We start from the raw sequence: 23,556 nt of genomic DNA, 5'->3' as shown, positions 1-23,556 counted from the left end.
CGATTTGGAACCAGTCTGTTGTTTCATGTCCAGTTCTAACTGTTGCTTCCTGACCTGCATACAGATTTCTCAGGAGGCAAGTCAGGTTGTCTGGTATTCCCATCTCTTAAACAATTTTCCACAGTTTATTGTGATCCACACAGTCAAAGGTTTTGGCATAGTCAATAAAGCAGAAATAGATGCTTTTCTGGAACTCTCTTGCTTTTTCGATGATCCAACAGATGTTGACAACTTGATCTCTGGTTCTTCTGCCTTTTCTAAATCCAGCTTGAACATCTGGAAGTGCACAGTTCATGTACTCTTGAAGCCTGGCTTGGAGAATTTTTAGCATTACTTTGCCAGTGTGTGAGATGAGTTTAATTGTGTGGTAGTTTGAACATTCTTCGGCATTACCTTTCTTTAGGATTGGAATGAAAACTGACATTTTCCAGTCCCGTGACCACTGCTGAGTTTTCCAAATTTGCTGGCATATTGAGTGCAGCACTTTCACAGCATCATCTTTCAGGATTTGAAATAGCTCAACTGGAATTCCATCACCTCCACTAACCTTGTTCATTGTTATGCTTTCTAAGGCCCACTTGACCTCACATTCCAGGATGTCTGGCTCTAATTGTGATTATCACCATTGTGATTATCTGTGTCATGAAGATTTTTTTTGTATAGCACAAAAGAAGCTAAATGAGCTGCATAATGCCTGAAGAAGAATGTCTTTCCCTAATTCTGTTTTCTTTGAAGAAAGAGCTCCCCTAAACAAACCCCTGGCTTCCCTTTGCTCTTTAACTCACTGCATTCCTGGGGAGGCAGAGATACTTACCTGGTTGGTGAATTTGGGAAGAATAACTGGGTGAGCTTGGCTCACCTCTGCCCTTTTTCATTCTGGGAATAAATATGCAGTGAGCATGCTTTCCCCAGTCTTTTGTGAGGTGAAGGGAAAGTTGGCCAGTACTGCAGCTTAGTTTTAACAAGCTCATTCAATTGACAGATCTAAAACTGCATTCTCTAAGTGGACTTGTTTTATTTTTTTTGTTTGTTTGTTTGTTTTGAAAGTGAGTTGATTCACCCCCAAGCTTTCTGACAGAAAACTGTGAGGTGTTTTAGAAACATCTCTCAATATGGTCAAGCATATTACATAATCAGTTCTGTTTTTCTCCCTTGGAGACATTCCTCCTGAGCCTTTCATCCCCCTGTTCCAAACTGTACTGCTGTTATAACAAGCAAAAAATAAAGTACCATGTAAACCATGGCAGAGACCACTAGTTACCCATTACTAGTCCATTATTTCCTTAATAACAAAACCTGCTGACTAGGTCTCACTGCTGACTAGATCAAGGTTTCATTTGTGTGTACCTTGTGACTAAGTTTTGGTTTATGAAATACAAGCAGAAATGTTGTATGGTATTTTTCAGGAATTCTTAAAAGTAGGAGAATCACCCTTGTCTTCCTTTTCCTCCATTCCATTCACTGAATATGGTTATGACAGCTGGAGCTCTGGCAGCCTTATTGCACAATGATGAGCTCCACAGTATAAAAGGAGAGAAGCTGTGAACTAGAGACAGTCTGGCTTCCTGATGATGTTATAGAACTGCCATGCCAGCTTTGTATTGCTCGCCTTACCTCTGGATTTTTATGTGAGAGAAATAAACTTATCTGTAGTTCAAGTCAATGTTGCTTTTTTCCTGTCATATGAAGCTGTATTCACCCTGACAAACACAGAAAATTAGCTTCAAGCCCCTCTTCCTTGTCCTTTCTTCCCAACCAGAGTGTCTACTCTTAAACCCACCTATCTGGAAACTCTGGAGCCACCATTTTAACAGAAAGTTAAATTGCCTTGCAAGGGGAAAATGATCTAGCATTTAATTGGACACCAAAGAACTTTTAAAATATATAAGAAAGAAGAAAAGATCACCACTAAAACTCCCCTCTCAATGTTCCTCCTATCATGGTTTCCAAGAATTTAACGCACTGCTTTTGGCTAACTTATTACATCAATACTTAGGAATTTTTAAGTGACTTTTCCTATGTTAGCTCTAAGAGCCCAACATTTGTTTTTCGTTTCAATAGAAACACAACTATATTTACCTCCATATGTGTGCTACTGCTGCTGCTAAGTCGCTTCAGTCGTGTCTGACTCTGTGCGACCCCACAGACAGCAGCCCACCAGGCTCCCCCATCCCTGGGATTCTCCAGGCAAGAACACTGGAGTGGGTTGCCATTTCCTTCTCCAATGTGTGAAAGTGAAAAGTGAAAGTGAAGTCGCTCAGTAGTGTCCAACTCTTAGCAACCACATGGACTGCAGCCCACCAGGCTCCTCCGTCCATGGGATTTTCCAGGCAAGAGTACTGGAGTGGGGTGCCATTGCCTTCTCTGTTTATATGTGTACATCTCAATAAATTTTCCAACAAATATTTATTACATATCAACTGATCCTTACCTCATTCTTAGGCTCTGCTCTTCCTCTGTTTTGTACAATTTAGACTGAAAACTTGGCTCTGACTTTGCTCTTTGATTTCACCTTTATACTACATAGAGTAAGAGACCTTCTGATGATGTCATTTGTCTCTTTGATCCAGCAAAAAACAACCAGTCATCACCCCTTCTTTTTTAAGGCTATCCTTATTAAAAGCCTCATGCTTACACATGCATGTGTGCTCACTCACTCAGTCATGTCTGACTCTGTGACCCTATGGACTGTAGCCAACCAGACTCCTCTGCCCTGGGATTCTCCAGGCAAGAACAATGGAGTGGGTGGCCATTTCCTTCTCCAGAGATCTTCCCGACCCAGAGGTTGAACCCATGTCTCTTGCATTGACAGGCGGGTTCTTTACTGCTGAGCCACCAGGGAAAGCCAAATTAAAAGCCTAATTTTTGCTAAATGCTAAATGCCACTTTAAATGCTTTCATTATTTCATCTATTCTTCATACCAACCCCACGAGTAAGGTCTTGTTTTCTCCATTCTATGGACGAATCAACTATGATTCAGAAAGATTGAAACTAATCCAAGGTTTGTCTCCAAAGAAGATGTTGTGCCATTTCCTTTTTGAAAAATCTGTTTTTCGACATCTCTATACTTCCTTTGCTACCTCCCCTTCTTTTCCTTACTGGCTGTATCTGGATATTTCAAAATATGCAGAATAAATTATTCACCTTAGAAGCGACTTTAAAAACACAGTTCCAATTTTACAAGATAAAACTATTAATAATATTATTATATTATTGCTATAAAATAAAGTATGCAGAAAACACTGATGAATATAAAAACCAAATAAGGCAGTCCCTCCACTTCAGATTCAAAAGCTCACAGAGTTGGTACCTAACCATAAATAATACCTCAAACAACTCCTTTTCTTTCAGCAAATACACACGTACATACAGAAACCTGAAGAAAGTCCCTTCTGACCACAGCCCTTCTCCTACTCCCCAGGTACATTAATATTAATCAGTGTGTTAGAAAACACTATCTGTCAAACAACTGAGATTATCCATCAGTTGTTCCTCAAGGAGAGTCCTCCCAACAACTCCAACATGAGGCTATTGTGTATATATAGATCGCAGTTATGCACAGGACAAGCACATGACAAATGTTCACCAAAATGAAGGCTGCACACTGGCACCACTGTCGCCCTAGATTGCAAATTCATTGGCATTCCAAGAACTTCACAAATAGCATGCAGTGTGACCTTTCTTTTTAAAACGGATACCATGAGGCTTGGAAACTTAATCTTAGAAACATCATATTCAATCATAATATTTTCATTACTTAACATTCTTCACTATATGAAATCTCTCAAACTAAGATTGTTTGGATTAACAAATCTTTTAAAATTCAAGCCTTTATGTAAGAAAAATTCACTACTAAAGGAACTCATTTTATCAATTGGTTTTACTTCTTCTACCTGGTTGAAATATTGGACACTGAAGTGAGTGTTTTATTGGAGGAAGGATAGCAGGAAAGGCTAATTTTGGAACCCTGGATAGGAAACATCAACAGGTGGACAGTGTGATGAAACAGTGATAGGAGAATCTGAAAGCAGAACAGGGTGTGGAAAGGAGAGACTAGACACAAACATGAATGTGGACTGTGTTTCACAATATGGTCAGGACCCCCCTTGCTCTGATATTTGCACTTATACAGTAATCAGTATGTATCAGGCACAATTCTTAGGTCCCTGTTTAATTAACAGTAGTTACTATGCTTATCCTTGGGCTTCCCAGGTGGCTCAGTGGCAAAGAAAATTTCATGTGTCGACGCATATTGAGTTCAATCCCTGGGCCAGGAAGATTCCCTGGAGAAGGAAATGGCAACTCACTTCAGTATTCTTGCCTTGGAAATCTCATGGACAGAGGAACCTAGCAGGCTACTTTCCACAGGGTTGCAAAAGAGTCAGATGTAACTTAGCGACTAAACTACAACTATTTTTATCCTTACTTTACAGTTGGAAAGACCAAAGCCCAAAGAAGTTGAGTATTTTCCAAAGCCTCACAGCTCGTTAGTGGCAGAGCTAGAGTTCAAACTCAGGCACCATTTCAAATCATGAATTATTATTTTACACAGCATACATTCTAGAGCAGTGCCTCTCAAACTTGTTTTTAACTGTGACTCCCAGGAGGAATATATGACCCAATATATCAAAACCCACGTAATAGAAACAGAACCTTTGTGAAATAATACTTTTACTAGATGCAATGCATTCAGATCTTTATTTCACTTTAAAAAATTGTTGGATACAACCAATAAATTGACTTTACAACCCTCAGTGGGTTACACCTCATAACTTGAAAACTACTACTTTGGAGACCAGGGCTACAAATGGTAATTAAATATATCTACTTGGTCAAGCAAATGGACAGTCATCTTCACTTGCCTGTTGACAGTCTACAACTGAACTTCTGAATTCCACCCTCCTCCCCATTGTTTCCTCTCTCATTAAATGACAGCTTCTTCTGTACTGTCCACACAGTAGCCACTTGACAAATGAAGCAAGCAAGCACCTGAAATGTCACTATCAGAACTGAGACATGTTGTGAGTGTAAAATATACCTGATATTTAAAAGACTTAGTATGAAAAAATAATCTAAAATATTTTATTAATAACTTCAATTATTTGTGTGTTGAAATGTTTGTTACACTGAGTTAAATAAAATATATTATTAAAATTGATTTCAGCTGTTTCTTTTTACTTTTTTTGATGTGGCTAGAAGAATGTTCATTAATTGTGCAGCACATTATATTTCTATTGGACAGTAATGTTCTGGTTGCTCAAGCTAAAAACTTATGAATCATCTCTTACTCCTTTTCTCTCTACCAGCAAATGGTAAGCTTGACCATTAAAAGAGTCATAGCTCAAGAACTTCTCACCACCTTCACTACTACACACACACATACACACACACATACACACACACACACACACACACACACACACATCTTAACAGATCTCCTTGCTTCCTTCTTCACCACATCTTACAGCTTATATGCTCAAACAGTGAAGAATCTGCCTGCAATGAAGGAGACCTGGGTTCAATCTCTAGGTTGGGAAGATGCCCTGGAAAAGGGAGTGACAACCCACTCCAGAATTCTTGCCTGGAAAATTCCATAGACAGAGGAGCCTGGTGGGCTACAGTCCACGGGGTTGCAAAGAGTTGGACACGATTGTTCGACTAACACTTCTAAAGTTGACAGGTCATCCTTTTAAAAGGTCAGTTGATAATGTCACTCCTCTGTTCAAAATTCTCCAATGGCTCTTTTTGCCAGAGCAAAAGCCTAAGTCCTTACAACAGCCTACAAAGCCTTTTAGGTTCTGACCACCCACCCGACCCCGTCTATCTGTCCTAATTCCTTACCACTTCCTTCTTAACTCAGCTACAGTTGCCTCCTTGAATTCACCAAGTATGCTGCTACCTCCAGGCTCCTGCACTTCTTGTACCTCTGTATATAACCCTCTTACCCTGGATATCCTCTATCTTCTTTCTCTGTTTTGGATCAAATGTCAACTTACCAGCAAGTCCTTTACTGATAATTGTACTTAAAATTGCAAACCACTCTGTCCTGATTTTTCCATTTTCCCTTTTAGCTTTTATGTCTTACAACCTTTAATTAATTATCTTACATAATTTACTTGTTTATCAGGCTCCCACCAATCACATGTAGGAGTTCCCTGAGGGCAGTGACTTTGTTTCATTGCTGCATTCCCAGCACCTTTGAGCCTGGCTAATGGTAGGTGCTCAAAAAACTATCTTTTGAATGAATAAATGAGTTGTGCTTTTCCAAACTCAGTTTTGGACCATTTGTAACTAGGCATTCTCAGGAAACTACTGAAACAAGTGAACAATTCGGTATCTTTAGTTTTTAACCCATTATTCTTCTTGGACCTACAGTAATTCCACAATAAAGAAACCAAGATTCTTCTCCATACTTCAAACCTTTTGTCCATTTTCCCTGGAAGATGGGCTTTCCTTTTCCCTCAGCCATGAATATCTCCTTAGGCATCTGTACCATCTCCTGAATGGCTGACCTGATACACGTGCAGCCTCAGCCAATATAGATTCTTAATCTTCGACGATCTTCCAGTCTATGCAGTGTATATTAGGTACAACCAGATGTTGTAAACGCAAGTGTATTTGCCCTGTTGATTGTCTGCAGACTGGCCACACTTTACCTACCTAGTCCTGCCATGTCTGCAGTCAGGAAGATGTGGACACGTGAAGGATGGAATGTCCAAGACTGTAGCCAGGCCCCTCATTTTAAAGATGAGGAAATCAAGCCTCAGAGAAGTTAAGCCAAGTAAACTGAGGCCACGTAAAAGGGTCAAAACGAAGACACAAAACATAACGTGGTAGAAAACGCAAGAGAAGCCAGGTGGCTTGCCTCCCGCCATTTAGGGGGTTCACAAAATAATCCTCTAGTACAGCTCTACCTAGCTCTCTCATTTTAATGCTCAACCACTAGCTCCCAGGGTATAAAAAAAGACACGTCCCGCCGTCGCACCTCCCTCGGGGCGGGAAAAAAAGCGGCTCACAGCAGTCTCACAGGCCCGGGCCACCAACAACTGGACTCTCGCGAGACTAGCGGTCCCGGAGAGCTGGTGCCGAGCCTCCCGGAAGTGGGCGAAGAGACCTGTCAGCTCCCACCCGGCTGTGTGCTCTTGAGGCTCCGTGGGGGAGTCGAGGGTCTCCTCGGGGACCGGCGCGAGGTGGAGTCACGGAGAAGCTCTCTGCCACTCACACGGCGGCGTCGGCCCTGCCCCGGCTGCCGCCGCCCCTCCCTTTGCCCTTCACGGCGCCCGGCCCTCCTTGTCAGCAGCTTCCTTCTGCGCCTGGGCAGCCTGCCTTTCCCCTCTAGCTTTCCTTCCAGTCTCCTCCCCCGACTCTTAACAGCGGAGTCGCGGGTCCTGCAGTGTCCCAGAAGCCGCACGTATAACTTGCTCGGTGTAAGTGCTAGGAATGTCGCCGGCCTCCCGGGGAAATGCGTTCTTTCTATCTATAGCTCTGTCTGTACATTCTATGTTCACGGCAGCTATTCCAGGGGCAACAACTGTTTCCCTCTGTTCTCCTCTCCCCATTGGTGGCTTCCGACCCGAATTTGGGAATGGGGAGATCTCCCACCTGTTATCTTTGAGCAGGCTAATCTCTTGTAAGCAGAAGTGCCATATGAAGCCTTCAGAGTCATTTGGCTTGGGGCTGGAATTTTACCCCCTACCCAACCTCAGGTTTTCCAAAACGTATTGCTTTTCTATGAAAATACTTCATTTTTTTATATTGTAATTTTTACCGTGGTCTTGTGCTCGAAGGGAGGAAACAACTTTTCAATTTGCTTCTTCTGTTCTTATTTATAAGAATCATTATCTGATAGGGTTAAAAACACGTTTTGAACATGTAAGTGTGTGGCTGTCAGCCCTAGAGAATTTAAGATAATAGTTATTTTCTTTATCTTAATTCCATTTTCGTCTCATAGGGGCAACTCATTCGATTTCGGAGTTCTGTTAATTCTTCTGAGAGATTTCAAATCCTCTAGAAGCCAAAATGGGACACAGTAAACAGATTAGGATTTTACTACTGAACGAAATGGAAAAGCTGGAAAGGACCCTCTTCAGACTTGAACAAGGTCAGTAGCAAGTCATTTGATTAGCTCTGTGTCTTTTACATTTTTAATTCATTATCATTAAATTTTTTTAACTTTTAGATATAATTTCCAAGGACTTTTCTAAACCTGATTTGTGTGAAGACATTTCTGTGTTTTAAAAAATATCACTAATGAAAGTGAAGTTTTATTTGTCATGTTAGAGTGAGGATAAAAAATTCACTTTACTTAGCTTGCTAACTTCCACTCAAGACAAAAGTTGCATTTATAATCAGAAGATTGACAGTGTTATTTCCATTAGCATTTACTATTAAAATTTGGCAAATTGTTTCATAAGTAATTTTCCTTTGGGTATGTCTGTAGTTTTGCTGTTTTATAGCTCTCACTCTTTTCCTTTACTGGACATTTGCATTGGCAAAATAGATCACAGCAAAAAGTAAACTATTATTTATGTTTATCAAAAGCCTCCCAACTGTGGAGAAGGTAAAACTTGAAAATTTTTTTGCCGAATTAAAAGCAAAATAATTGATTAGGTTGTGTTGAAATATATTCTAGCTGTGATTTAAAAGATCAAATTATATAAGACTAATCAAATAGATGCATTATTTTCTTAGACTTACATTTTACAACATTGAAAAAAAAACATTTCACACTCATTTATGTTAATATAACTTGTGAAGTAGAAGTTTAATGTATGAAAAGTAAAATGCTATCCCCTCTCTCACCCTCCCAAATGGATGTTGATAGTAGTAAACATTTTGAAGAAAATTTTCCTCTGAATTTCTCAAGAGCTAATTTTTTTTTTTTTTAATTTCGGCAGTCAAATATGTTTCCTCCCTGGCAAATCTTCATCTTCTTCCAACTCCAGTGCTGAACTTAAGATCACTAAGTACTAAATCCATTTTTGGCTTTCCTGACTCTGCAGTTTTCTGGTTTTGATTTTTTTTTCCCCCCATCCTCTTGAGTACTCCTGTCAACTTGGTGGTGTCTTTGCTGAGCTCTCTTCTTCCACATTTTGATTATGTGTATCTTCAAGGAATCCTTTCTTTTTTCACTTCTGCCCTCAAAGAAGTATACATTCTCATGGCAGTCAGCTGTGGCCTCCATACTGATGACTCCTTTTGGAAGAAAGGCCTTAAACTTTGCTTGCTTCTTAGAAGCAAATGATTGTAATGGCAAGAGTAGAGAGCTAGAATTGTCCTGACTCTGCCGCTAGCAAATTGTTTGACTTTGGGCAAGTCACATTAATTCTAAACATTATTTGTGATGTGAAGATATTAATTTCCCCTTTTCTACACTGCTGAGTTTTGAGGGTCAAAATTAATAATAAATGGTTTTAAAGCCCCCAATAGATACGAAGGCTAGATCACTGTATCTGTCAATTCTTACCCTGGATTCTTGCCTTCATCCCAGTATCATGATATGGAAGAGTCTGAGGATAGCTCCAGTTTTTTTGCTTAAATCTAACATGTCCAAAGGAGAAGGCAATGGCACCCCACTCCAGTACTCTTGCCTGGAAAATCCCATGGACGGAGGAGCCTGGTAGGCTGCAGTCCATGGGGTCCCTAAGAGTCAGACATGACTGAGCGACTTCACTTTCACTTTTCACTTTCATGCATAGGAGAAGGAACTGGCAACCCACTCCAGTGTTCTTGCCTGGAGAATCCCAGGGACGGGGGAGCCTGGTGGGCTGCCGTCTATGGGGTCGCACAAAGTCGGGCACAACTGAAGCAACTTAGCAGCAACATGTCCAAAACCATCTCACAATTCTCACGTTTTTGCTTCTCAGCTTTTCCGTTTACTTTAGTTTCATAGTTTACAAGGCTAGAAACTTTGTGCTCTTCTTTGAAATTTCTTTTCTTTAACTACAGCTTCTCTTTAAACCCTGTAATTTCTTTCCAAATGTCTCCTCTTGCCTGCCTGTCTCTTCCATATGCCTGTATATGGATGCTGAAATAATCTTCTTATGCCATCTCTTCTCTTTTTATTAATTGATGTTTGTAGTGTCGTTTAAATAGCTCTGCCTGGCTTCCAGGATTCTATAATGGGATCCACTTTCCCAAGCCAAGATTTTATCTCATTGTTCGTCATTATTAGTATTCTACATCTTTACACTTACCTTGTTAATTCCCTTCCAAGTGGCTTTTCTTATGCCTGTTCTTACTCCTCCACTCCTGTCAGATTCCTCTGTGTCTGTTAAATTCCTTTACTATCATTTTATGTGTTGCCTCCCTCTCAATGTTCAGCTAAAATTCCGCTTCCTCCATGAAGCTTTTTCTTAATTTGTTGGTGTCTCCTTTCCATGATTTCTGATTATACAGTGGGCACAGGACAGTCAAGTGCTTAACGGTATAGCAGTGTCTAAAATCTTAGTGTCCAACTATAGTTTAAGATCTGTAAAGATAGAAACAGTATTACAGATGTAGTGCAGTGTACAACAGCTAATAAATCCTTGCTGGGTGATCACTATTGAAGTGCCAGTTAAAGCTAGCCGAGCTGTTTGAAGAAAGAGCTCTGAATAATATGGTTGACCCTGTAACTCTGATTAAAGCCAGTAAATTCATCCAAACAATATAAATGGGAGCATGTTGAATTTTTTGTGCAGTAATGATTCACTGTATTATTTTAGAAGATAATTGTACTGTGAAAGATGAAGAGAAGGGACACTGGAGGCAAGAAATCATGTAGAAAACTATTTTACAAACATGTCTCGTTTAACTACATTAGGGTTTTTAAAAAGAGGGGACAATATAAGACATTTCAAAATTCATAGGACTTGGTGACCAATTAGGTGTAAAGAAAAGCTCTGGCAAATTTTGGTTCTTTCACCAAGCCCTTCTTCATTTTTCTTTCCTTTTCACTTTTCCCTAAGAAATGATTCCTCCTCATTTTCAAGGCTAACATCTCCATAGATTCTTCTGATTTAACAAGTACAAGACCAAGTAATTAGCCTTTCCCTGTCTTTCCTATCTCATTTAGTGGTAGAATAATGAGTAAAAGTCATTATTTCTCAAACCTGGGATTCTTCCATTTTTTATGTAGGTTGGTCAAATTTCAATTTTTACTTGTTTTGAAAGAAAACATTTATAAAGGTTCCATAATTAGGAGTCAAGTTTCTATAAATTGAGTGGAGGGAATGATGTAGAAAAACTTAGTTTACAGTAATAGTGTAATTTCTCACCTTCCTAGTTTCATTGCCGGTAAGAGGGAAATGGCTAATCTGAGTAAAGTATTCCTAGTGTGTGAGGAATAAGATAGCCACATCGTGTACTGCTGTGCTAAGCTAATTTTAGCAAACTGAGCTATTAATTATGGAAACTGACATACTCTAGGTATTCTGATGTTTCATTTACTGTATATAAAAATTTTAGTTTCAAGAATATGGATTAGAGGTTACAGAGTGGCTATATATACCCTTTTGGGTATGTACTGCCTATCAGGATATAAAAAGAATAGAATTTAATTTTCTTTCTCTTCTCTCTTTCCTTTTGTCTCTCTATGTTTCTACCTATTTTGATTAGTTAAAATGAGTTAAGAGAAATTCCCTGGTGGTCCAGTGGTTAGGTCTCTGTGTTATCACTGTTAGGGACCCAGGTTTGATCCCTGGTCAGGGAACTAACATCCCATGAGCTGTGTGGTACAACCAAAACAAGTTTTTTAAAATAAAAGTAATTAAAGTTTGCTAATATATGATTGATATTGATGCTCTTGGTTCATATGTCAGTTGAGTTATAAACAAAAAAGATATATTCTGAGGAAAAAGTGGAGGTTATAGGTCTACAAGAGGTTGACAGTCATGGTGTCACATGGTATGTTGCCATGAATTATACTTTTATCTAAGCCAGGTTAGGTAGATATGCCAGTTATATTATCTTAAATAGTAGAATCTTTACCACACTTTGTAATGAGAAGCAGTGTAACCGTAAATTTCTGTTTTACCTCAAGAGGTTGTCAAACTTAAAGATGAGTTAGAGACTTTGAAATTTGCTGTTTTTGTCCTTTTCAGAAATGACATGTAGCTTTCTATAGTGTACTTAGAAAATATTCTCAGAAAAATTAAACACAGTCTAACTCTAAGGTAAACATGAATGAGAAAGTAAACTGCTTTTGCTGGAAATTGATGCTTTAGAGATCAGCACATTTCATTCCTATAAAGGTTCAAGTGGCAAATATTTTCAGCTTTGCAGGCCACATGCTTTCAATTGCAGCAACTCAACTCAACCGTTGTACTGTGAAAGCAGCCGTAGATAATACATAAATGAATGGTGTGTTCCAATAAAACTTTATTTAAAGATAGGGGATATAGTTTACCAACCCTTGCTACAGGGAGAGCATTTTAAATATGTATTTTTTGTAACAATTCCATCATATGATTTCACCCATATAAATGAATGTCTACTTACTTTAAAAACTGATAACAAAGTTTTCTTTGAAATCTACCCAATAAATCTGTTTGAAATCTACCCAATAAAGAATTTTAGTTGGTTTTCAGATCACCTCTTTAATATATAAAATGGGACATCTCTTTAGCTTGTAAAAACAATTGATATATGTCATGGAAATATATATTTATACTTATATATATATATTTACAAGCACATTTCAACAAAAAATACTTGCATAATTAATGAGTGGATTTGAAAAGTTAAGATCATAGATTAGTAAACATAGCTACCAAGAACTTTATCCATTAGGATTTGGATATCTTTGTGTTACATTTTTTTTTTAGATCTGAGATCACTAAATAAACTAAACAAACAGGACTTTAAATTACTTTATCACAAAATATTAAACCAAGACTTTTAAAATTAATGAAATATATTTAATCACATTACTTTTATGAGAGATAATACTAATTTTTAGTGAGAGTTAAAAGATTTGTTCCATTAACTAATAAATAAAATTAATTATTTAAAATATTGTTATTTTATTTACATCTTGTCCTTATTTTGTGTTTCACAAATTATATAATCTATTAAATTATCATAATGTATATTATATAAGTAAATATTCATATTTGGAGAATACTTGTCATTTTCTTCTGAAGGTAGACCACTGATCCAAATACTGTTTTAGTGGTTTTGGATGAGTTTTAGCCTTTGTACCACAAGTTCTCTGAATCCTTGTGTAATTATAAAAACAATATTTGTATAAGCTGAATAGGGGACAGGTTGTTTAACTGTGCCCAGATTGCTGATCTCTGATATTTGTACTTCAGAATGACACCATTACTTCTGTAATAAACTTAATCATTCTTGGAAATGTAGTTCTCAAAATCACTTAAGTATTAAAACTTCATATTTTAATCCTTTGGGCAATTTACTTCTCAGTCTATCTCTTCATAATAATAGTTCTAATATAAAAGCTATATTTCCCAATTACAAAATTATAAAAAGGTGTAAAAGTCTTTTTCCTATGCTTTTTGTTTCAAAACAAAATTGGGTTTATACTGTCTAAACATTTTTAATACCTGCTTATAGTATTATGATGTGTAAATTCCATCTCCCTGCTTATTGCCATATGTCATCATACTTTTTCCCAGAAAGGATTTCAGAAGATCTCTGTAGACACATAAAATGTAACAAAATATTGAAAGTAACATATTATTAAATATCCCTTGATAATATGATTTGTAGTGGCTTTATAATATTCCTGCTTACAGAATACCATTTGTACCATGATTTATATAATCATTCTTAATCATTATATATTTAATTTGTTGTGAGTTTAATTATAATAAATGAAACTGTGATGAACATCTTTATGTATGGTCTATGTTTACATCCCAGAGAAGGCAATGGCACCCCACTCCAGTACTCTTGCCTGGAAAATCCCATGGACAGAGGAGCCTGGTGGGCTGCAGTCCATGGGGTCGCTAAGAGTCAGACACGACTGAGTAACTTCACTTTCACTTTTCACTTTTCACTTTCATGCATTGGAGAAGGAAATGGCAAGCCACTCCAGTGTTCTTGCCTAGAGAATCCCAGGGACAGTGGAGCCTGGTGGGCTGCCGTCTATGGGGTTGCACAGAGTCGGACACAACTGAAGTTACTTAGCAGCAGCCACATGTTTACATCACTGATTAATTGCCTAGAACATACATGTCTTCATGAAATTATTAGCCAATAATATAAACTTTATTAATATTCTTAGTATATTTGTGCCAAATTGCTTTATAGAAAAATTTACACAGGTAGCTACTTGGAAAAAATTATTAGTTTCACTGTGTAGTGTGAGAAGTAAAAGTGAGTCCCTTAATTTTAGCCAAGTTACTTGATAACTCCTTTTGAATAATTTATTTCTTGCTTGTCAAATCCATCTACTATGAGTAAATTTATATCCATATTTTGGTCCAATCCAGGAATATAGTTAACAGTACTTATCACTTAATTATAAATTATAATTTTTTCTAGGAATTCCTAGAACATCTATTCCCTCTTATTATTCATATTGCAGGATTTAAAACAGAACATTCATGTTTCTCTCGGCAAATATAGAAGTATTTAATTGGATTAGAATAAACTGGAAGAGTCCAGCATTCTCTTACATCTTCCACTGGATTCTTTTCTTCACAAAGAATGTCTTCAGTTCAGTCACTCATCGTGTCTGACTCTTTGCAACCCCATGAACTGCAGTATGCCAGGCCTCCCTGTCCATCACCAACTCCTGGAGTCCACCCAGACCCTTGTCCATTGTGTCACTGATGCCATCCAACCATCTCATCCTCTGTCGTCCCCTTCTCCTCCTGCCCTCAATCTTTCCCAGCTTAACCAGTGTTTAATATTGTGGTGTAGAATTTACCACCTGTCAAACAGCATTGTGAGAGATTTATTTCTTCCAAAGAATGATTTTAGACTGACTGAAATATATCTACATGTTCTCTACTTCAGGATTTGCCTTGAACCAAACTGACGTTCTTTATATATAAATAAATGGCAGTTCTTAACTCATATTTCTGATTCATATCACTGGCAGTTCAGTTCAGTTCAGTCGCTCAGTCGTTTCTGACTCTTTGCAACCCCATGGACTGCAGCACGCCAGGCTTCTGTGTCCATCACCAACTCCCAGAGCTTCCTCAGACGCATGTCCATTGAGTCGGTGATGCCATCAAACCATCTCATCCTCTGTCGTCCCCCTCTCCTCCCACCTTCAATCTTTCCCAGAATTAGGGTTTTTTCTAGTGAGTCAGTTCTTCAAATCAGGTGGCCAAAATATTGGAGTTTCAGCTTCAGCATCAGTCCTTCCAATGAATGTTCAGGACTGATTTCCTTTAGAATGGATTGGTTGGATCTCCTTGCGGTTCAAGGGACTCTCAGGAGTCTTTTCCGACACCATAATTCAAAATCATCAATTCTTTGGCTCTCAGTTTTCATTATAGTCCAACTCTCACATCCATCCATGACTACTGGAAAAACCATAGCTTTGACTAGATGGACCTTTGTTGGCAAAGTAATGTCTCTGCTTTTCAATATGCTGTCTAGGTTGGTCATAACTTTTCTTCCAAGGAGCAAGTGTCTTTTAATTTCATGGAGTCACCATCTGCAGTGATTTTGGAGCCCCTGCAAAATAAAGTCTGTCACTGTTTGCACTGTTTCCCCATCTGTTTGCCATGAATTGATGGGACCAGATGCCATGATCTTAGTTTTCTGAATGTTGAGTTTTAAACCAACTTTTTCACTCCCCTCTTTCACTTTCATCAAGAGGCTCTTCTTTAATTCTTCTTTGCTTTCTGCCATATGGGTGGTGTCATCTGCATACCTGAGATTATTGATATTTCTACTGGGTTGTGCTTCATCCAGCCTAGCATATCATATCATATCACCATATCATATCATATCACCATGGCATATCATATCACCATAGCAGGGTTCATGGTATCTGTCTCCCTTGCTTATTTATAACATCTTTCCCTGACAGTGAAAAACCTGACTCTTATCACTGTTGTTTGTGAAATATATTTTCAGTTCTAGGCCAACTGTTATAAGTTTTGAAAACTGTTAAAGATGCTGCTCTGCTGTCTTCTTTCTTGCACTGTTGCCCATGAGAAATCTGCTGTCATTCTCTTCCCTGTTCCTCTGTACATACTCTTTTTCTCTCTGGCTGCTTATAAAATATTCTCATTGTCCCTAGTTTTGAGCAATTTGATACTGATGCTCTTTGGTATCATTTTCTTCATATTTCTTGGATTAAGAATATTAAATTCTTAGATCTGTAAGTTTTTTTTTTTTTTTCATCAAATTGGGGAATTTTTACCTGTTATTTCTTCAAATAATTTGTCTCTTTTCTTCTCTCCTGTGAGTACTCTAATTACGTTTATGTTAAATCACTTGAATTGTCTGATGCTTTTTCAATTTTGTAGGTTCTTTTTTCTCTCTTTGTGTCTTTTTCAGTTCAGTTCAGTCACTCAGTCGTGTCCGACTCTTTGCGACCCCATGAACCACAGCACGCCGGACCTCCCTGTCCATCACCAACTCCCGGAGTTCACCCAAACCCATATCCATTGAGTCAGTGATGCCATCCAACCATCTCATCCTCTGTCGTCCCCTTCTCCTCCTGCCTTAAATCTTTCCCAGCATCAGGGTCTTCTCAAATGAGTCAGCTCTTCGCATCAGGTGGCCAAAGTATTGGAGTTTCAGCTTCAACATCAGTCCCACCAATGACATAGTTTCTATTCATCTGTGTCTTGAAATTCACTAATCTTTTTTTTCTGCCATGTCTCACCATCTCTTAATTTTGTTGCCTGTATTTTTCATTCTCAGGTGTTGTAGTTTTAATCTCTAAAAGCTTAATTTGGATCTTTTTTATTTTTTCTTAATATTTTCCATGTATGGACCCAACTTTTTGAACATGTGGAAAACAGTTTTGATAACTGAAGCCCTTCCTTGTCTACTAGTTCAACATCTGTGTCATTCATGGATTGTGTTTTCCTCCTTCTTTGTATGTCTCATAATCTTTGTTTGGATGCCAGACATTATTAATTGTACCTTGTTGAGTGATAGGTATTTTGGGATTCATATAAATATTCTTGGCCTTTGTTCTGGAGTGAAGTTAAGTTACTTGGAAATATTACTGTTTTTGAGTTTTACTTCTATGCTTTGTTAAGCCAGTCTAGACCTGTGCCCTATCTCGGGCTCATTATTCCCCACTCCTGAAGCAAGATCCTTCTGAACTTTCTACCCACTGCCTTGTGAATTTTCCCAGTCTAGCTGGTGAGAACAAACTCTGTTCCTGGTCTCAGGTATTCTTCCTCCCAGACATGCACTGGTTAGTACTGTTCTGAATACTCAAGGAACACCTTTTCCAGATCTCTGGAATTCTCTCCCTGTGCAGCTTTCTTCTCCTCACCCACTACTCTCATCTGAAAACTCTAGCTGCCTTGATCTCCACAAGTTCCTAGTTCCATCTCTTCAACACAGGAAGTCAGCTGAGATCTGCCTGGGTTCCTTCTCCCTGTGCCCCGACCTGTAAACTCTTACAAGATAGGGCAGTTATAAGGCTCATCTTGTTTACTGTCCATCTCTCAGGGATCACTGACTTTTGTTGCATGATGTCAGGGACTTGAAAAATTATCAGTTCATATATTTTGTCTGATTTTTTTTTTTTAACTGTTGGTTTCTTTCTTTTAAGTTTTGGGGGAGATGGTAAATCCAGCCCCTGTTATTCCATCTTTGCCAGAGGCGGAAGTTGCAAGCCATTTAGATCTCTGTTTCCTCTATGTGAAATGCCCTATTCCAGATATCTGTGTGATCAACTCCCTCACCTCCTGTTTCTGTTTAGCAGGTTTTATTGGATGCTGGACATTGTAAGTGTTCTGTTTTTCTCTCTGAATTATTTTCTTGCTTTAAAGGAGTGATGAGTTTTATTTTAGAAGTCATTTACATTATTTGTGGATCAACTTAATCCTTTTGAGGCTTGTTTTTAAGCTTTAATAGGATAGATGTATATTAGTTTGTACTCTAGGACCACTTTAACCCTGTTACTTAAGACATGACTTGAATAAAACAGCTGTTCAACAAGGTCTCCTAATTCTGGCTGCTTAAAAATTGTAATGTATCCCAGCCCTGGGGGAGCATTAGGAATTGTTCAATTTACAGCTTCCACTAGTTGTTCTTTTCCCAACCTCACCTCATGTAGTCAAACCCCATTTGTGAACAGTTTAGTTTTCAGGCAGATTCAGCATGACTCTAGGCAAATTTCTGGAGCTCTTTCTTTGTTTAACTCCCTTCTTGTCATACTCTGCCCTGAGAATTGCACTCACTTCCCCCTTCCCAAGCACTGATCTCTGTCTCCTCAGCTCAGTGAGAGTACTGTTTCTGCTCCCTGTGTCACAGCCCAGGAAGGTCCTCTAGTCTGAAAGCTAAAAAGTTTATAGAAAATCTCAGGCATCACAGTTCTTCTCTACCTATTTTTGAGAACAGCTGTTTCATATAGTTCTTTTAGTTTATCAGCAGAGGGCAAGTATAGTACCAATTACTCCATTATGGCCAGAAGCAGATATCTTCAGAATTATATTTTTAATTCACAAGTTAGGTCCTGTCACTCCTGCTCTAAGCTGTTCAGTGACTCATTTTGAGTCAGTGAAGAAGCCAAAATACTTAACAGTGGCCTTCAAGTCTCTGCATAATCTGACTCCCTTGTTACCTTTCTTTGGTCTTACCGTACTACTCCTCCCCCAGCTTGCCTCAGTCTAACCACACAGAGCTTCTTGCTGTTTCTGGAACCACCAGGCATGCTTCAACCCTGGGTCCTTTGTTTCTGTTTCCTTTGCTTGGTCAGCACTTTCCCTCCATGGTCATGATTAAACATGAGGCTAACCTGCTCACTTCTCCCAAGCCCTTCAACTTCTCAATAATCATCCTATTTAAAGTTGCTACCAGCTCTTTACCGTCACTCCTTTCCTCCCTACTCTGCTCTGATTTTTGTCCCTAAGGTGTTACTATACTTCTTTCTTCTCCAAAAGTTTCTTAAACTTGAAGGTTGTAACTAGTAAAACTAAATTTTCCTACCTTCATCAGTTATTGCCCATTATTAATTAAATGTTGTTTTTCAGTCGCACAGTCATGTCCAACTCTTTACGGCCCCATGGACTGCAGCATACCAAGCTTCTGTGTCCTTCAGTATCTCCCAGAGTTTGCTCAAAATCATGTCCATTGAGTCAGTGATGCCATCCAGCCATTTCATCTTCTGCCACCCTCTTCTCCTCCTGCCCTCAATTTTTAAATATTACACACATGTTTAAAATTTATGTTCCTGATGTTTCTAACAGACTGTACTATAGTCAGAATGTTCACATTCTAATAATTATAATCAAAGTTTGCCTTGATCCAATAAACATTTTTCTTTTACAGTAGTTATGACTATAATGTGTTAATTTTTCTCTTCTTATGGCAAAAGACTTGTAATACAGTATAGACATCTCAGATATATTTTAATAGAGATAGTCAAACTAAGGCAAAAGTGAGAATGTTTTGGCTTTCAGAATTCCAAGAAAGGCTTAAGTAACTAAACCATGAAGAGCAGGGATAGAGGCTGTAGTATGCTGGAGTTGCTTGTGTTGGCTGTCAAGAGCTAATGGTGAGTATCTCTTCCCAGGTCCATGTTTAGTGATGTCATGTTGGTAGCTTGATATTGACCATGGTGAGATTGTTTCCTCTAGAAATCAACAAACACTGCAAATCAGAGTTCCTCACCACCCCTCACCACTCAGCTCCACACAGCCACTTGTTAACTCTCTATTATCACATCTCTGAATTTGAGCAGACATGGAGAATAATTGGTATCAGGGGCTCAAATGCCTTTAAGACTCTTGTTAGAAATCTGAATTCTGCCCTCTAGAGGTTGACTTCTCTTGACGAAGATGGGCCTGCTCTATCTGGTAAGATGGTTGTCCTGTGATCTCCCAACTTTTACATATTATCACAGACTCTGATAACACAGGGAAACTCACTTTCTCTGTTTCAGCTTGAAAAATACCAGTGAGTCTCTGATTAGATGTCCACTTCTGAGCAGTCAGTTCAGGAAGTGGAGGTGGGGGGTTGGAAGAGGGTGAGGGGCTCGTGGGAGTGGTGGGGAATGAGATCGTGTGATAACTTGCATATCCCAAAGTAGCCACGCAACTAGGAGTATAAATTTCCAGGATAAGAAGGGAAGGGCAGTAAGAGCAGGCAGTTCCATGGTGTATACTGTATGTTAAAATGAAAAATTCAGCGAAATTAGAATGCAAAGTACTTCCAAAAACAGCATTAAATATTTAGAGTTCTTTCAAACATAGTTGAGAAATCATTATTTTCATACCTTAAGTAAAACATCTTTTTAATGTGTTAATTTAAGCCCTGCAATGAGTTTATTGAAATATGCTTTTTGTTTAGGGTTTGAACTGCAGTTCCGATTGGGCCCAACTTTACAGGGAAAGGCAGTTACTGTGTATACAAATTACCCACTTCCTGGAGAAGCATTTAATCGAGAAAAATTCCATTCCCTGGAATGGGAAAATCCAACAGAAAGAGAAGATGATTCTGATAAATACTGTAAACTTAATCTTCAACAAGCTGGATCATTTCAGTATTACTTCCTTCAAGGGTAAGTCAGGTGTTCTGTATATGAAAAAAAGTTAATTTATTCTCTAACTTGATGTTGTCTAACTTGTAATATAAGTTATCATATGAACTATGGCAGTGCAATTTTTACAGGAGTTTCTTGGGATGCAATAAAATATAATTCTTTAGTTTCTAGGAAGGAATTGTAAACCACATTGCATATTCAAAGTATTATTATTTTAAGTAACGGCATAAATATTCTAGTATTTTCATTCAAGCTGGTTATAGCATTCTATTTAGTTACATGCCCTATTATTACTAATGGATTTTAGTACAGTATTTTTCCTTAAAGCAATACTGTTAGATATAGCATGAGTTGTTTATGTCATTATATAGAGACTGGAAAAGGATAAAATGTGGCTTTTCCATTGAATTTCAACTTCAGTTTTTTTGAACTTCAGTTTTTTGAACTGCAACTTTTTTTAAATTAGTTTATTTTAATTGGAAGCTAATTACTTTACAGTATTATACTGGTTTTTGCCATACATTGACATGAATCAGCCATGGGTGTACATGTGTCCCCCACCCTGAACTCCCCTCATCACTTCCCTCCCCATCCCATCCTTCAGGGTCATCCCAGTGCACCAGCCCTGAGCACCCTGTCTCATGCAACAAACCTGGACCGGCGTTCTGTTTCACATATGATAATGTACATGTTTCAATGCTATTCTCTGAAATCATCCCACCCTCGCCTTCTCCCACAGAATCCAAAAGTCTGTTCTTTACATCTGTGTCTCTTTCGCTGTCTTGCATATAGGGTCATTGTTACCATATTTCTAAATTCCATATATATATGTTAATATACTGTATTGGTGTTTGTCTTTCTGACTTACTTCACTTTGAATAATAGACTCCAGTTTCATCCACCTCATTAGAACTGATTCAAATGCATTCTTTTTAATAGCTGAGTAATACTCCATTGTGTATATGTACACAGCTTTCTTATCCATTCGTCTGCTAATGGGCATATAGGTTGCTTCCATATCCTGGCTATTGTAAACAGTGCTGGGATGAATATTGGGGTACACGTGTCTCTTTCGATACTGGTTTCCTCGGTGGGTATGCCTAGCAGTGGGATTGCTAGGTCATATGGTAGTTCTGTTTCCAGTTTTGTAAGAAGTCTCTACACTGTTCTCCAGAGTGGCTGTACTAGTTTCACTGCAACTTTTTAAAAAGATTTTATGGGCTTCAAAATATATTTTATAATGGGGTAATTTACTTTCCAGTTAGACGATTAGGTAAGACTTTTTTTCCTGTCACTAATTGAAAAGTTTTTATTTTGTATTTTTCCTCAGAAATGAGAAAAGTGGTGGAGGTTACATAGTCGTGGACCCTATTTTACGTGTTGGTGCTGATAATCATGTGTTACCCTTGGACTGTGTTACTCTTCAGACATTTTTAGCCAAGTGTATGGGACCTTTTGATGAATGGGAAAGCAGACTTATGGTTGCAAAAGAATCAGGTAATGTCAGCTTTTTTCTTCTCTTCTTTAAAAGAAGTGTAATTATCATCTGTGATACACATTGCAAAGGCTTTAATCCTTTTAATTTCACATCTTAATATATTTAGTAATATAAATAAGTAGCACTCTATGTTCAGTTCAGTTCAGTCGCTCAGTCATGTCCAACTCTTCGTGACCCCATGAACCGCAGCATGCCAGGCCTGCCTGTCCATCACCAGCTCCCGGAGTCTCCCCAAACTCAGGTCCATTGAATCAGTGATGCCATCCAACCATCTCGTCCTTTGTTGTCCCCCTTCTTCTCCTGCCTTCAATCTTTCCCAACATCAGGGTCTTTCCAAATGAGTCAGCTCTTCACATCAGGCGGCCAAAATATTGGAGTTTCAGCTGCAACATCAGTCCTTCCAATGAACACCCAGGACTGATTTCCTTTAGGATGGACTAGTTGGATCTCCATGCAGTCGAAGGGACTCTCAAGAGTCTTCTCCAGCACCACAGTTCAAAAGCATCAATTCTTCTGCGCTCAGCTTTCTTTATAGGCCAACTCTCACAACCATACATGACTACTGGAAAAACCGTAGCCTTGAACTTGTTGATATTTGACTATTTTAACCTACCAAAAAAATGGCAAATTATATGCTTCACCTTAATAATTAAGGAACTCTATGATAAAATGAGGTTATTATTGTCTCTTAAGACTTTAACATATAAAATTAGTAAGCTACTAAAATGTTGGAAAATGTATTATCATTATATATAATTTTAATTCAACAAGCATTTAATGTGAAAGTCATGTGCTGCCATACATACAAAAGTAAAATATAACTTAAATTCTATTTTACTAAGTAAAGCATAGTGTTAATTTTTTACTTTCAACTTGAGTGTAGAGTGAAGAACGAAATGAGAGGTTCCCTGACTTAACTAAAAGAAAACAAGTACTATGGAACATTAAAACTAGGAGAAAGATGTACTGATGTACTTGCACAGGATATATTTTCTACATATAAATATATCCATTCCAGAAATATAAATTGAACCGCTAATAGTAACTGGGCATTCTCTGTGATTTTTTTTCAAATATATCATCTCATTTTCCTTATCTTGTATGTGAGGAAACTGATGATCCTGAAAGATTTAGGTAGAAGTGCTTAAATCACTTCTGGTACAGCTAGGATTTGAACTCAAGTCTTTAACCCCTTCTCTTGTGGCATGGTTGCTTTGCCATTTAAAATTACTTATGGAAATTTAAGGGCTTCCCAGGTGGCTCAGTGGGTAAAGAATCTGCCTGCAATTCAGGAGACACAGGTTCAGTCCCTGGGTTGGGAAGATCCCCTAGAGGAGGACATAGCAACGGCTCCAGTGTCCTTGCCTGGAGAATCCCATGGACAGAGGAGCCTGGCGGGCTACAGCCCATGTGGTCACA

General features: G+C 38.4%; 1 protein-coding gene across 4 annotated transcripts in view; it reads left to right on the top strand.

Annotated features, from left to right (window-relative positions):
- The first annotated feature begins 7,202 nt into the window (after positions 1 to 7,202).
- AGL (amylo-alpha-1, 6-glucosidase, 4-alpha-glucanotransferase) overlaps positions 7,203 to 23,556 on the top strand; it is an 80,194-nt gene continuing 63,840 nt past the window's right edge. For 2 of the 4 annotated variants that reach the window (XM_052637035.1, XM_052637032.1), the window contains exons 1-4: positions 7,203 to 7,428; positions 7,953 to 8,102; positions 20,447 to 20,657; positions 21,970 to 22,136. In XM_052637035.1, the coding sequence (XP_052492995.1) occupies positions 8,021 to 8,102; positions 20,447 to 20,657; positions 21,970 to 22,136 (460 nt within the window). In that variant the 5' untranslated portion in view covers positions 7,203 to 7,428; positions 7,953 to 8,020. Of the gene's footprint in view, positions 7,429 to 7,570; positions 7,632 to 7,737; positions 7,874 to 7,952; positions 8,103 to 20,446; positions 20,658 to 21,969; positions 22,137 to 23,556 lie in introns of those variants that run through there. The other 2 variants (XM_052637034.1, XM_052637033.1) reach the window with 2 other exon arrangements.

Source organism: Budorcas taxicolor, chromosome 3, assembly GCF_023091745.1.
Source record: "Budorcas taxicolor isolate Tak-1 chromosome 3, Takin1.1, whole genome shotgun sequence".
Classification (NCBI taxonomy): Eukaryota; Metazoa; Chordata; class Mammalia; order Artiodactyla; family Bovidae; genus Budorcas; species Budorcas taxicolor.
Note: the sequence above shows the minus strand (reverse complement) of the source record. Positions and strands in the feature narration are given on the sequence as shown.